At 39.0% G+C, this 15,191-nt stretch overlaps 1 protein-coding gene across 1 annotated transcript in view; it reads right to left on the reverse strand.

Moving 5' to 3' along the window:
- Positions 1–4,110: 4,110 nt before the first annotated feature.
- The window catches only part of LOC143775052 (opsin-VA-like), a 43,228-nt gene continuing 32,147 nt past the window's right edge, over positions 4,111–15,191 (reverse strand). Inside the window, exons 3-4 of the mRNA XM_077262881.1 lie at positions 7,297–7,542; positions 4,111–4,431 (exon numbers count right to left, since the gene is read on the reverse strand). Of these exons, the coding sequence (XP_077118996.1) occupies positions 4,297–4,431; positions 7,297–7,542 (381 nt within the window). The 3' untranslated portion in view covers positions 4,111–4,296. The remainder of the gene's footprint in view (positions 4,432–7,296; positions 7,543–15,191) is intronic.

The following is a 15,191-nucleotide window of genomic DNA, read 5'->3' on the forward strand; positions in this document are numbered from 1 at the left end:
CGTCAAATCCGCTGCGGATCCGCAGCAGAATCCGCAGCGTGTGCACATACCCTTAGGATCCTCAGGACCAGGTTTGTCCGGATGTGTTATATGTAAAGCACATATTAATCTACCAGCATTAATTTAGGAGGCAGGTACCCATGTTCTCTTTTCCGGACCTTAACTTTTCAAGTGCACCATGTACTGGAGGGAGAGATGGACAAGACAAGAGTCCACAATTCTAGCAACCTGAAAATTTAAATTGCCATTTATCATAACAAGAGGTAAAGGTACCGGTTTGGATGACACCGGTTCAGGTGACCTATGAAAAACATTGTGAATTTTAAACAACCTTCAACTTAATGTTCCTGGTGAAAGACCGCACATAGTCATTCACACAATGATCCAGACCTGGCATATGTTTTTTTTTTATCAGCCATGCGTTTGTAACTATCCCCTATCACCTTCAAGTTGTTCTGAACACTTTACCACACAGAAGAGAGTGACAAAGAGAAACGTTCATCCCCAGGAACCCTCGGAGCTTTCTCCCTACTAAAAGTACAGAACTGTGGGTGAAATCCATATGCACCAAGGAATGGTGACTCACCAGTGGATTCATGGTGGCGATTGTTAAATGCAAACTCACCCAAGGGTAAGTTTAATGACCAGTCCTCATTATTTTCAGAGACAAAACACCCAAGGTTTGTCTCTGGGCTTAGGTTCACATGTTCATTCTGGCAATTCAATTATGGATGTAACGCCAAGGAAAAAGATAGATGCACTCCTAGACCAGAAAAAAAAGCTCTGAAAAATGTAAACATATACTGGGTCCCGCGATCTGAGACTACATTGGAGTGAACCCTGTAAAGCTTCATAATCTCATTAATAAACACCTGAGACAACATTTTAGAGCTCATCAGAGCTGGTAAAGGAACTAAAATGTGCCATTTTTCTAAATCAATCCACTACCGCTAAAGTCACCATTTTAACTGAGGATGGCTGAAGGTCGGTAATAAAGTCCATAGATAGATGAGTCCATGATCTATTAGGAATAACTAAAGGTAGGAGAGACCTGGACGGACGAGTATGCAGAGTCATGGAACCTGGACATGTATTGCAGATAGACATAAAATAAGCAACATCTCAACCCAGCTTAGGCCACCAGAAATGACAAGAAACAAGATACACTGTAGCCTTGCTACCTGGATTACCCGCAAGAACTGAGTGATGATGTTCTTCTATCATATGTAAATATAAATGGCATAAATGTTTTCCATGAAGGACAGGAAGCAGGAGTGCCCCGCTGAACCTTCTATATTCCACCCAACATATGGCAGAATAGTAACAGAATTCTCAGTACTACCTCCCCCTCCTTCCAGAGCAGGGCATTAGCCTTGATGTTTTTATCCCCAGGATAGTGAGTGGCAGAAATTAAACCTGGTTTAAAATAAAGACCACCAAGCTTGTCTCAGAGTGAGACATTTTGTGGATTCCAAATATAACAACTTTTAATGGACAGTGATTACCATGACATGGTAAGATGCCCCCTCCAGAAAATGATGCCACTCCTCTAAGGCCAACTTAATGGCCAAAAGTTTTCCACCACCTATGTCATAAATTATTTCAGCTGGTGACAGTTTCTTTGAGAGGAAAGCGAACGAGCGCCACTTCCCAGGAGAAGATCTCTGTGATAAGATGGCCCCAACCCCCACTTCAGACATGTCCACCTCCACAATAAACTGCTGTGAAACCTCAGCAGAGTGAGTTCCAGAGCTGATGAAAAACATTTTTTTAGAGAAATAAATGCCTGATAGGCAGGATCAGACCTATCAGAGAAATCTATGACCTTTTTGGTCATGTCCTTGAGTGGTTTGACAATGGATGAGAAGTTCTGAAAAAACTTCCGATAATAATAATAATTAGCAAACCCTAGAAAGCATTGTATTGCTTTAAGATTTTCCAGAAGGTCCCAATCTAATACTGTGCGGGCCTTCTAAGGGTCCATCCTGAGACCCGAAGCCGAAACCAGGTAACCCAGGAATTGTATCTACTGAACGGTGAACACACATTTCTCAGGGTCAGCATACAGTTTATTATCTCATAATATCTGTAATACCTGTATAACGTGTCCATGATGTGTCCCAAAATCAGGTGAGAAAATTAAATTGTTATCAAGGTATACCACCACAAATTTGCCCACCAGATGACAAGATATCATTGATAAAATGTGGGAAAACGTTGGGGGCATTAGTCTGACCAAATAGTATGACGAGGTTTTGCCGTTCACAGTTGCAACACAGCCAATAGACCAGAGGTCTCAAACTGCATTCCTCAAGAGCCGCAAACAGGTCATGTTTTCAGGATTTCCTTGTATTGCACAGGTGATAATTTAATCAGCTGCACAGAATGATTCCAGCACCTTGTGCAATGTGAAGGAAATCTTGAAAACACGCAGGGTCTGAGGCCCTCGAGGAATGCAGTTTGAGACCCCTGCAATAGACCATGAGGGACTCAAAACAGTTTCCATGCCACAAGAAACCTGTTAACTCATGAATGGCAGTATAGATTTAAAGAGGACCTGTGCTCAGCTAATCACATGGATCTTTTAATCTCAAATGTAACACAGGTCCCAGCAGAATGAGGCACAGTCATTACAGTAAAGCCTCAAAGCACTTGAAAGAAATGACCCATCCATTCTACTGGTGGCTTCTTCTTGGAATGCATGCAAAGTTAGTGAGAAAAGATGTTTCAGGAGAAACACTGCCGGTATTTTGTTGAAGTGTTTTTAACAGGAAAACCTGGTAAATCTGGTAAATGATAACGTACCAAAATGACAATATTTTTCTCATACATAACAAAACGCTCTAACAAAAACGGTTGTTTTTGGCCCATATAGTAACCAATACAATTTAATCTTACATTTTTTTCAGAGCAGATATGAAGATGAAATCAGTAATATAGTTGGTTTCTATAAGAACATGTTACACACGTGGTCAATATTGTTGGTACCCCTCGTTTAAAGACAGAAAAATCCAGAATGGTCACAGGAATAACTTGAATCTGACAAAAGTAATAAGAAATTGAAAATCTATGAAAATGAACAAATGAAAGTCAGACCTTGCTTTTCAACCATGCTTCCACAGAATTTAAAAAAAAATAAATAAAACTCATGAAATAGTTCTGGACGGAAATGATGGTACCCCTGAAAATAATGTGACAAAAGGGACATGATAAATCACGATGTGTCCACTAATTAGCATCATAGGTGTCTACAATCTTGGAATCAGTGAGTGGGCCTATATATAGGGCTACAGATACTCACTGTGCTGTTTGGTGACATGGTGTGTATCACACTCAACGTGGGCCAGAGGAAGTGAAGGAAAGAATTGTCTTTTTGAAATAAAAAAGTCTGACTTTTATTTGTTCATTTTCATAGATTTTTACTTTATTTCTTTTTTCAGATTTAAGTTATTTTTGTAACCATTTTGGGTTTTTCTGCCATTAAAGGAGAGGTATCAATAATTTTGACCACGTGTGTGCATAATGGACCAATTCCCTTGTCTTTGATTTGCTAATACTTGAACTCTTAAATGTTCATGGATACAGGAAACCCTTGCCATTTGGTGAGATTGGGGCATGTAGAGGGAGGTTCGGATCGTGTACTGCAGTACAAATGTATACCTTTGTTTATGATTTCTAAGAAAATTATTAAGATCAGTTTTCATATTTTCTACAATGCTGTGTACACTTTGATACTCCTGGATCAATTTATGGTATAGTGTGGGCAGCTCATTTGTCCTTTATTTTCAATGAGGGCATATGGTATTACTCAGTTTTTTGGAATTTTGTACTGAATAAATAGATAAATAAATGAACAGGTTTATTGAAGGACCAGCCTCTACTTCCTGTATCTTTTCTTTTTGTTTCCTAAGACAGAGAAGAATGAAATGAGCAATCGCAGATGTGAACAGACCTATATATACCTTGGCATTATTTTTAGTCCAATAGAAATGAATTGGAACCATAATGATTGCTAAACAAACAAAAATATGCAATAAATGTGGCAATCATTTCTTTACTTAATATGTTATATTGTTTATTTCTTAGTTATAATGAGATGATACTGTTTCTATTACTATATCATGACAATTTTTATTAAATAATTTGCTCTACTTTATCAGCTGCTGTAATATCAGTCAGTGCAAATTGAGTCATTTCTATTGTGTTTTAGTTACACCCAAAACACAGTTTTTCTTCAGTACCTATTCCTTACAATACAGGATAGAATCATTGTCGTTTATCTTTATTTTGTGGATGTTAAGCTGGTGCAACTTGATTGCGTTTAGGAGCAGTTTGGCTTTCCTCCGGTCCAGCCATAGATATGGTTTCCTCTTCTGGGGCAGAAAGGTCAATATGACCACAGGTCAATAGCTCTACAGCACAACTGCGGAACTAAAAGAAAAGCATTGTTATACATGTTTTATGACAGTTTGTTTCTGAAAATTAATGTTTTAGGACACTTTAATCAAATCTTGTAATGCTCTTTTATTAGTTGAGTCACTATAGGTTGGAACAAAAATGAGGACCATGGGGAAAGTGGAGCTTATAAGCAAAATAACTTTTGGATATTGAATACTATGATCTGTATTTAGCCAAAGAAATACAAGCTGGTTAGAAACTTTATAATGTGAGCCATAACTTTTTTTATTTTTTCGTCAATGTGGCCATGTGAGGGCTTGGTTTTTGCAGGACGAGTTGTAGTCTTGAACAATACCATTGACTTTACCATATCGTGTACTGGAAAACAGGAACAAATTTCCAAGTGCGGTGAAATTGCAAAAAAAGTGAAATTCCACAACTGTTTTTTGAATTTTTTATTACCATGTTCACCAAATGCTAAAACTGACCTGCCATTTTTCTTCGTTACATCCTAAGCCTTATAGGAATCGTGCCCTAACCCTATTACTTCTCAGGTCTCACATGTACCATGCTTCACCTTTATCACTTCCCTGGTCCTATAATGTAGGTGCTCGATCCTGTTTAGTCAGCCTTCTAACTTCTCTGCCTACAACTTGGGCTTAAGATGGAGGATCTTTCCACATAATCACCAGGTATTTTATTCTAGAAGCACTCATACCTTGATCGTCACATATTTATTTATGGAACCTCGCTCTTTTTGTTCCTCCCAGTCCTGAGCTCTGATTGTTAATGGGGCACGTTATTTCCTAAACGTACTTTGATATAATTGTTGTGCACATTGTAGCCCCCAATATATTGTGAGATATATTTGAATTAACATACAGTATTTACTCATTACCTTGGGGTTTGGTTTTTATAATAATTTATTACTGCACATGATTATGTTTTCTTTTTATTGATGGCGCTGGCGCCTCTTGTATGTTGTGCTACCTCTTACCACTTTGTTAATAAAGGTATTTTATCTTTAAATACTTTCTTGTCCCGTATTCTCTTGAACACATTTTCGGCTTTATTCTTTTGTTTCCAAAATTTCTCCAAATGGTGTGCCATTCATCCACTCAGCAGATGTATACCACTTACTCTATAGGCTACTGATTTGTATAGTGGGTTATATATTTATTTCTGCGTCCAGTACCTGTTTTACAGAGCCCCTGATGTGCCTAAACAGTGGAAATCTCCCCCAGTGACCTCATTTTGAAAACTAGACCTCCCAAGGAATTTATTTAGATATGTGTTGAGCACCGTGAACCTCCAAGTATCTCATAGAAAATTATAACATTGAGTCCTGAAAATAAAAAAAACACATTTTTTCCATAAGAATGAACTTTTAGCCCCAATTCTTTTATTTTCACAAGGGTAGCAGGAGAAAATGGACTGAAAAATTTGCTGTGCAATTTCTCTCGAGTAAGCTGATACCCCATATGTGGGAGAAAACCATTGTTTGGGTGGATCAGTCGATCCAAGTATCAAGTCTCCAGGGCAAATTAATAATAATGTAAAAACAAAAAAAGTTTAAAAAAATATAAAAATGTAAATCGCAGAAAAGAAAAATGAAAGCACCAGATATTTTTCCAGTTGCGGGAAATCTGCCGAAAAATGCAGCTCCATCGAGGTAAAAATGAAAATTTTAAAGGGCTCAGAAAATGGCCACCCAAACACTTCTGTTTTTTTTTTATATCAATTTTTTTTACCACTTGAACAAAAAAGAAAAAAAATTATATATGTTTGGTATCTTTGTAATTGGTCTTGCCTGGAAAATCATATTGCCAGGTCATTTTTACAATACAATGAAAGGCGTAAAATCAAAACTCAAAAAACAAGTGTAGAATTGTGTATTTATTCTCACAGTTTGACTTCACTGCACTGCAATTTCCTTTTTTCCAGTACGTTAAAGAGTAAAATAGTGTCACTCAAAACTACAACTGGTCCTGCAGTAATGCAAGCCCTTATAAGATTATGCCAATAGAAGAAGTTATAGTTCTTGGAAGAAGGACAAGAAAAAACAAAAATGGGAAGACGCCATATTGGGAATGGCATCAAGTGCCTATGTTTATTAGTCTGAGCATAGAATTATATGATGAAATGCAATTTGGGCAAAGAGAGTGGGTTATCCACCATATTTTTAATCATGATGAACATGCTGGGCATAAAAGATACATTGGCTCCTATAGATGAAACATGTTATATGTTGCAAAAAGAGATAATATGAATTCACCAGTATTCATCCATCATCATGCTGCAGACCTAACTCTATTAGGGTATGTTTCCACGGTCAGTAAACGCTGCTTGTTTGACGCTGCAGCGTCAAACAAGCAGCGTCCAGATGTTCCAGCATAGTGGAGGGGATTTTATGAAATCCCGTCTCCACTATGCGTGGAAACCCGCACGCGGCGGCCCTGCGACTCCGGACATGCTGCGCGTCTTTTCAGATCGCAGCATATCCGTACACCTTGCGGGGACGCAGCGTCCCCGCAAGGCATATCACAGGGCCCTATGGCGAGGGGTGCTATGATCCCGGATGTGTACTGTACACATCCGGCACCATCGCGTCCCAGAAAGGGGGCGGGGCTTAGCTCCGAGCGGCTTCGCCGCTGCGGCGAACCCGCCGGCAAGCCGTACCGTGGAGCCATACCCTAACAATGTTCAGAACGCATTTTCAGACACATTGAATTTCACAATATTCTGGCGCATGTGTCCATACACATCAAAAAACACACTTAATTTCTACAGTTCTGACATCAGTTTAATATTTTTTTTTAAACCTAAAGATAATCCTAGTGAGAACTCGAAATCTTCCATTATGTCAATGTCCTATGTCATCATAGGTTATTTTTTTACCTGTCTGTTTAGAAAGAGGTAGATGATTGGGTTGTAGACTGGACTTGTCTTTGCAAAATATGCTGGTAGAGTTGCAGCGAGAGGAGCAATGTAGAGGGTAGGTTTAATGGTGACAATAAGGGCAAAAACTGTATATGGCAGCCAACAAACAAGGAACGCAATCACCATGAAAAGCACCATTACTACTACTCTTCGCTCCTCTTCTGGGTTTGTTTTCCCCCCTTGAACCTCTATTTTTCTGTTCAGCTAAGAGAAAAAGAAGCATAATAAATATTATAGTTACAAATGGCTTTTCGTGGCTCAGTGCTCAGTTCTAAACATGCAAATCACATTTCTTTTTATTCCTGTTGTGTACATGTAAATGTGTATGTAATGTCAGAACCTGTCTGGTCTACTATAAATGACTTTTATAGGATATAATTTCCTTCTGTTCTTGACATGCAGTGATATCTTCTTGTATAAAAAAAAAGGTTCTAAGCAGCTTCAGAGGTTGATATTCCAATGGTGCATCTAGCCTTTCTACAGCCAGTGGCAAAATGTAAAGTGATGCCCTGCCACCCTATGTTGAAGATTTCCATTGGGGAAAATGTTCATGTTGAAATCCCAATGCAAAAAAAGTGAATTGGGTTGACTTAATTCCTATTCACATACATATGTCGACAAATTTTTATATATATATACAGCTCTGGGAAAAATTAAGAGACCACCACATCAAAACCCTGTCATGGGCAGCCCAATCTCCAGACCTGAACCCCATTGAAAACCTCTGGAATGTAATCAAGAGGATGATGGATAGACACAAGCCATCAAACAAAGAAGAGCTGCTTAAATTTTTGCGGCAAAACCAGTGTTAAAGACTGGTGGAAAGCATGCCAAGACACATGAAAGCTGTGATTAAAAATCATGGTTATTCCACAAAATATTGATTTCTGAACTCTTCCTGAGTTAAAACATTAGTATTGTTGTTTCTAAATGATTATGAACTTGTTTTCTTTGCATTATTTGAAGTCAGAAAGCACTGTTTTTTTTTATTTTGAAAATTTTTCTTTATCAGAAAAAAATACAAAATGTATTGCTTGGAAATTCAGAGACATGTTGTCAGAGGTTTATAGAATAAATGAACAATTTACATTTTACTCAAAAATATACCTAAAAAGAGAAGAATCAGGCAAACTTTGCAGTGGTCTCTTAATTTTTGCGAGAGCTGTATATACAGTATGTATATACAGTATATATATACAGTGTGTATATATATATATATATATATATATATATATATATATATATATATATATATATATATATATATATACAGTACAGACCAAAAGTTTGGATACACCTTCTCATTTAAAGATTTTTCTGTATTTTCATGACTATGAAAATTGGAAATTCACACTGAAGGCATCAAAACTATGAAATAACACATGTGGAATTATATAATTAACAAAAAAGTGTGAAACAACTGAAAATATGTCTTATATTCTAGGTTCTTGAAAGTAGCCACCTTTTGCTTTGATGACTGCTTTGCACACTCTTGGCATTCTCTTGATGAGCTTCAAGAGGTAGTCACCCGAAATTGTTTTCATTTCACAGGTGTGCCCTGTCAGGTTTAATAAGTGGGATTTCTTGCCTTATAAATGGGGTTGGGACCATCAGTTGTGTTGTGCAGAAGTCTGGTGGATACACAGCTGATAGTCCTACTGAATAGACTGTTAGCTGCTTTTTTCTTGCCATAATAAAAATTCTAAGTAAAGAAAAACGAGTGGTCTTCATTACTTTAATAAATGAAGGTCGTCAGTCCGAAAAACTGAGAAAGCTTTGAAATTGTCCCCAAGTGCAGTGGCAAAAACCATCAAGCGCTACAAAGAAACTGGCTCACATGAGGACGGGTCATTCCATGCCAAGTGAACCAATGATTTTTACCACTATATTTTTAATTGTTTTGAGATTTTGTTATTTGGTAATAGTGTGTCAGAGAATGCAAAATGTGAAGAAGAAAAAATTCTAGATATCTTTTTTAAATTTTTTATTGATTTTCAAAGTTCGGAAAAAGTGTGAATTTTGGTGTTGCCTGCCTATACATTTCTCCCCATAACTCAGGCTAGAAAAGAGATAGAGAAACAAAATAAACATCATTCTACTCAGAACTGTACAGGCTTTCACCAGATATGTCACAAGAGTATCTTTGATAATATTTTACCTATGCGAACGCAAGCGCAAAACTTTAAAACGCATTTCTGAAAAAAACGTTTAATTTAAAAATTTCAAAAACTGCAAATGTGCCTGCTATGCTCCTAGCCACATCTGTACCAAAATACAAGCTGGGATTGTGATGGGATCATATTTAAAAAAATAAAACTTTTACAGTGTCAGTTCAAAAATCTTGATTTCAGATCTGTTCAGCCTGTGGTGTAGAAGTGTGGGGTCCATATTTACCAAATAATCCATGATTGCTAGATATTACTGTATTATTTTATTATGTTACCACTTAGAAGCAGGAGAGGACAGAGGAGAAGCTTTGTTAGGGCTGAGAATGACCAGGGGTAGACAGTGACTGCAGAGCAGATGACGGGTCGGCAGCTCGAGCCTCCACAGACCGTATTCACACCAAATCTTATCACCCATGCAACTCCTCAAATGGAGGGAGAAAAATATTCTTAACATCCAGCTCATGTATTGTACAAACCAGGACTAAATAGGAGGAGGAGAGTTTGTTATAACATCGGTTACAGGAAGCAGAACCCATCACAGGGACTCAGCAATACCAGACTGTCATCCCATGTAGTGGAAATAAAGACAGTGACGTCCATGACGTGGTAGAAGGCGGCACAAGATCGGCAATGGATGCCACAACTGGCTATGTGACCTGTGAATATGATCGGCGCTGGTGGCTACTGGACTCTCCAAAGATTGTGAAAATGAAGACGTATAAGTGACTTTTCTGCACCGTCTCGTCCAGCGCCGTCCTTTGTGTATCCAAGAAAATCAGACATTGTAAAAGTGAACAAAAATCAGATATAACTCAGGTGGAGCCGAGCACCATGACAGACCGCACATACTCTGACACAGAAGGATACGGCCATTGCTAGTTAGCGCTTATGGACAAGATCACATTTCATCCTCTAGAAGGGACACATTGATGATAACAGGCCAGTGTAAAAACCTACTATTAATTGTTTGATTAGTTCATATTTTATAGTACGAGGATTTAACTACTGGACTATTCTTCTTAAACACTTCAGAAATGACATGTTTAGTGATATAGTAGAAAAAAAATTGTTCCATGTATAAATAGGTGGTAGAAATATTGGTTCTTTTAATCTTGTTTTTAACATAATTAGGACGAGACTGTATTTAGAAAACCACACTTGAGGATGTGATCACCGTTTATCTTTTGGCTTGTTCAATGAATTCAGGTTGAAAATGCTGAGCAAGTTGTGTTATGATGATTAAGATGTATTTATTCTGGCACTTCAGTAGTTGTTTTTTGTGTTTCTTTATTGTTACATATAAATGTTGAATTCAATAAGTTGTAATTTGAAAAGAAAAAAGGAAGAAACTCACGCAAACATAAAATCAGATGATTCAAGGCTTGAAAAAAAATACAAATATGATAGATCCCAAGTTGAATCCCTGTACAAATATAAACAAGGACACGAGTAACACACATGCCTGTTTTCACAATTTTAAAACATAAGTTTTTTTCAGAATTGCGCATCAAAATTTTTTATTTGATTTCTCCAAAACAAAATATAAAGAAACATAGTCTTGTGACATATCAAATGAAAGCCGGTACTGTTCTGAGAAAAATGATGCTTCTCCCACCTCTATATCTGAATTCTAGCCCGAGATATGATAAAAAATGTAAAGCCATACCAGGCCAAAATCCGCGCTTTTTCAAAACTTTAAAAATCTGTAAAAAATTAACTGATGAAGAAAAAAATTCTAAACTTTTAATTTGTAATTAACTAAAGTTGTACTTCATAAAAACAAAAAATAAAAAAAATCTAAAGACGTAAGGTAAAAAAAATATTCATATTTGGATCACTTGATATGGAATGACCCGGACCGCCCCAGGAAAGGAAGACCAAGAGTCACTTCTGCTTCTGAGGAAAAGTTTATCCGAGTCACCAGCCTCAGAAATTGCAGGTTAACAGCAGCTCAGATTAGAGACCAGGTCAATACCACACAGAGTTCTAGCAGCAGACACATCTGTACAACAACTGTTAAGAGGAGACTTTGTGCAGCCGGCCTTCATGGTAAAATAGCTGCTAGGAAACCACTGCTAAGGACAGGCAACAAGCAGAAGAGACTCGTTTGGGCTAAAGAACACAAGGAATGGACATTAGACCAGTGGAAATCTGTGCTTTGGTCTGATGAGTCCAAATTTGGTTCCCACCACCGTGTCTTTGTGCGACGCAGAAAAGGTGAATGGATGGACTCTACATGCCTGGTTCCCACTGTGAAGCATGGAGGAGGAGGTGTGATGGTGTGGGGGTGCTTTGCTGGTGACACTGTTGGGGATTTATTCAAAATTGAAGGCATACTGAACCAGAATGGCTACCAAAGCATCTTGCAGCGGCATGCTATTCCATCCGGTTTGCGTTTAGTTGGACGATCATTTATTTTTCAACAGGACAATGACCCCAAACACACCTCTAGTCTGCATAAGGGCTATTTGACCAAGAGTGATGGGGTGCTACGCCAGATGACCTGACCTCCACAGTCACCAGACCTGAACCCAATCGAGATGGTTTGGGGTGAGCTGGACCGCAGAGTGAAGGCAAAAGGGCCAACAAGTGCTAAGCATCTCTGGGAACTCCTTCAAGATTGTTGGAAGACCATTTCCTGTGACCACCTCTTGAAGCTCATCAAGAGAATGCCAAGAGTGTGCAAAGCAGTCATCAAAGCAAACGGTGGCTACTTTGAAGAACCTAGAATATAAGACATATTTTCAGTTGTTTCACACTTTTTTGTTAAGTATATAATTCTACATGTGTTAATTCATAGTTTTGATGCCTTCAGTGTGAATTTACAATTTTCATAGTCATGAAAATACAGAAAAATCTTTAAATGAGATGGTGTGTCCAAACTTTTGGTCTGTACTGTATATATATATATATATATATATATATATATATATATATATATATATATATATATATATATATGTATATATATATATATATATATATATATACCCTACATCTGACCCCAACATTTATGCAGCTTATGCAGCAACACCAGAATAAATACACCCTCCCAGAAAGCCTAGAAATATATAATGGTTCCAGATTAAACATCAGAATAGAGGCAAAATCCAGCTCTCAAGCAGGTAGCGACAACAGGACAGAGACCAACATTCTGCATGATTGTCTCTGTTAAATAGTGGATAGCAGTATTTCCTTTTCTGTGGATAAATTAGTCCTTCAGAAGGTGATGCGTTTAGTGTAAGGAATAATGTACACCGTGTTGTAAATAATAAGAATATCCAGGGTTACATTTGAGTTCTGAGACCTGTATGAATACGCTCAAGTTTCAGACTCATTCTGTTATACAGAACTTCTTAGTATCCTAGAATCTATATACAGTGGGGCAAAAAAGTATTTAGTCAGTCAGCAATAGTGCAAGTTCCACCACTTAAAAAGATGAGAGGCGTCTGTAATTTACATCATAGGTAGACCTCAACTATGGGAGACAAACTGAGAAAAAAAAATCCAGAAAATCACATTGTCTGTTTTTTTTATCATTTTATTTGCATATTCTGGTGGAAAATAAGTATTTGGTCAGAAACAAACAATCAAGATTTCTGGCTCTCACAGACCTGTAACTTCTTCTTTAAGAGTCTCCTCTTTCCTCCACTCATTACCTGTAGTAATGGCACCTGTTTAAACTTGTTATCAGTATAAAAAGACACCTGTGCACACCCTCAAACAGTCTGACTCCAAACTCCACTATGGTGAAGACCAAAGAGCTGTCAAAGGACACCAGAAACAAAATTGTAGCCCTGCACCAGGCTGGGAAGACTGAATCTGCAATAGCCAACCAGCTTGGAGTGAAGAAATCAACAGTGGGAGCAATAATTAGAAAATGGAAGACATTCAAGACTACTGATAATCTCACTCGATCTGGGGCTCCACGCAAAATCCCACCCTGTGGGGTCAGAATGATCACAAGAACGGTGAGCAAAAATCCCCGAACCATGCGGGGGGACCTAGCGAATGAACTGCAGAGAGCTGGGACCAATGTAACAAGGCCTACCATAAGTAACACACTACGCCACCATGGACTCAGATCCTGCAGTGCCAGACGTGTCCCACTGCTTAAGCCAGTACATGTCCGGGCCCGTCTGAAGTTTGCTAGAGAGCATTTGGATGATCCAGAGGTGTTTTGGGAGAATGTCCTATGGTCTGATGAAACCAAACTGGAACTGTTTGGTAGAAACACAACTTTTCGTGTTTGGAGGAAAAAGAATACTGAGTTGCATCCATCAAACACCATACCTACTGTAAAGCATGGTGGTGGAAACATCATGCTTTGGGGCTTTTTCTCTGCAAAGGGGCCAGGACGACTGATCCGGGTACATGAAAGAATGAATGGGGCCATGTATCGTGAGATTTTGAGTGCAAACCTCCTTCCATCAGCAAGGGCATTGAAGATGAAACGTGGCTGGGTCTTTCAATATGACAATGATCCAAAGCACACCGCCAGGGCAATGAAGGAGTGGCTTCGTAAGAAGCATTTCAAGGTCCTGGAGTGTCCTAGCCAGTCTCCAGATCTCAACCCTATAGAAAACCTTTGGAGGGAGTTGAAAGTCCGTGTTGCCAAGCGAAAAGCCAAAAACATCACTGCTCTAGAGGAGATCTGCATGGAGGAATGGGCCAACTTACCAACAACAGTGTGTGGCAACCTTGTGAAGACGTAGGGTACCGTCACACAGTGCCATTTTGATCGCTACGACGGTACGATTCGTGACGTTCTAGCTAGGGTTGAGCGAAACGGGTCGATCATTTTCAAAAGTCGCCGACTTTTGGCTAAGTCGGCGTCTCATGAAACCCGATCCGACCCCTGTGCTTGTCGGCCATGCGGTACGCGACTTTCGCGCCAAAGTCGCGTTTCAATGACGCGAAAAGCGCCATTTCTCAGCCAATGAAGGTGAACGCAGAGTGTGGGCAGCGTGATGACATAGATCCTGGTCCCCACCATCTTAGAGAAGGGCATTGCAGTGATTGGCTTGCTGTCTGCGGCGTCACAGGGGCTATAAAGGGGCGTTCCCGCCGACCGCCATCTTACTGCTGCTGATCTGAGCTTAGGGAGAGGTTGCTGCCGCTTCGTCAGAAGCAGGGAGAGCGTTAGGCAGGGTCCACTAACCACCAAACCGCTTGTGCTGTAGCGATTTCCACTGTCCAACACCACCTTCGGTGTGCAGGAACAGTGGAAGCTATTTTTTTTTTTTTTTCCTCAGCGCTGTAGCTCATTGGGCTGCCCTAGAAGGCTCCGTGATAGCTGTATTGCTGTGTGTACGCCACTGTGGAAACCAACTGCTTTTTTCAAAGCACATATCCTCTTGTTCCTTTCTGCACAGCTATCTTTTTTGTTTGTCCACACTTTTTATTTAATTTGTGCATCAGTCCACTCCTATTGCTGCCTGCCATACCTGGCTTAGATTACTGCAGGGAGATAGTAATTGTAGGACAGTCCCTGTTTTTTTTTTTTTTTTTTGTGGGAGATTAAGATTGGCATTTCTGCTACAGTGCCATCCCTGTGTGTGCCATCTCTCACTGAGTGGGCCATAGAAAGCCTATTTATTTTTTCCGTGATTTGTGTTCTAAATTCTACCTTAACACAAAAACACTACATCAATCAGTGGTAGAAAAATATTGGCCTCGGTCAGG

This window comes from Ranitomeya variabilis, chromosome 5 (genome assembly GCF_051348905.1).
Source record: "Ranitomeya variabilis isolate aRanVar5 chromosome 5, aRanVar5.hap1, whole genome shotgun sequence".
NCBI classification, from domain to species: domain Eukaryota; kingdom Metazoa; phylum Chordata; class Amphibia; order Anura; family Dendrobatidae; genus Ranitomeya; species Ranitomeya variabilis.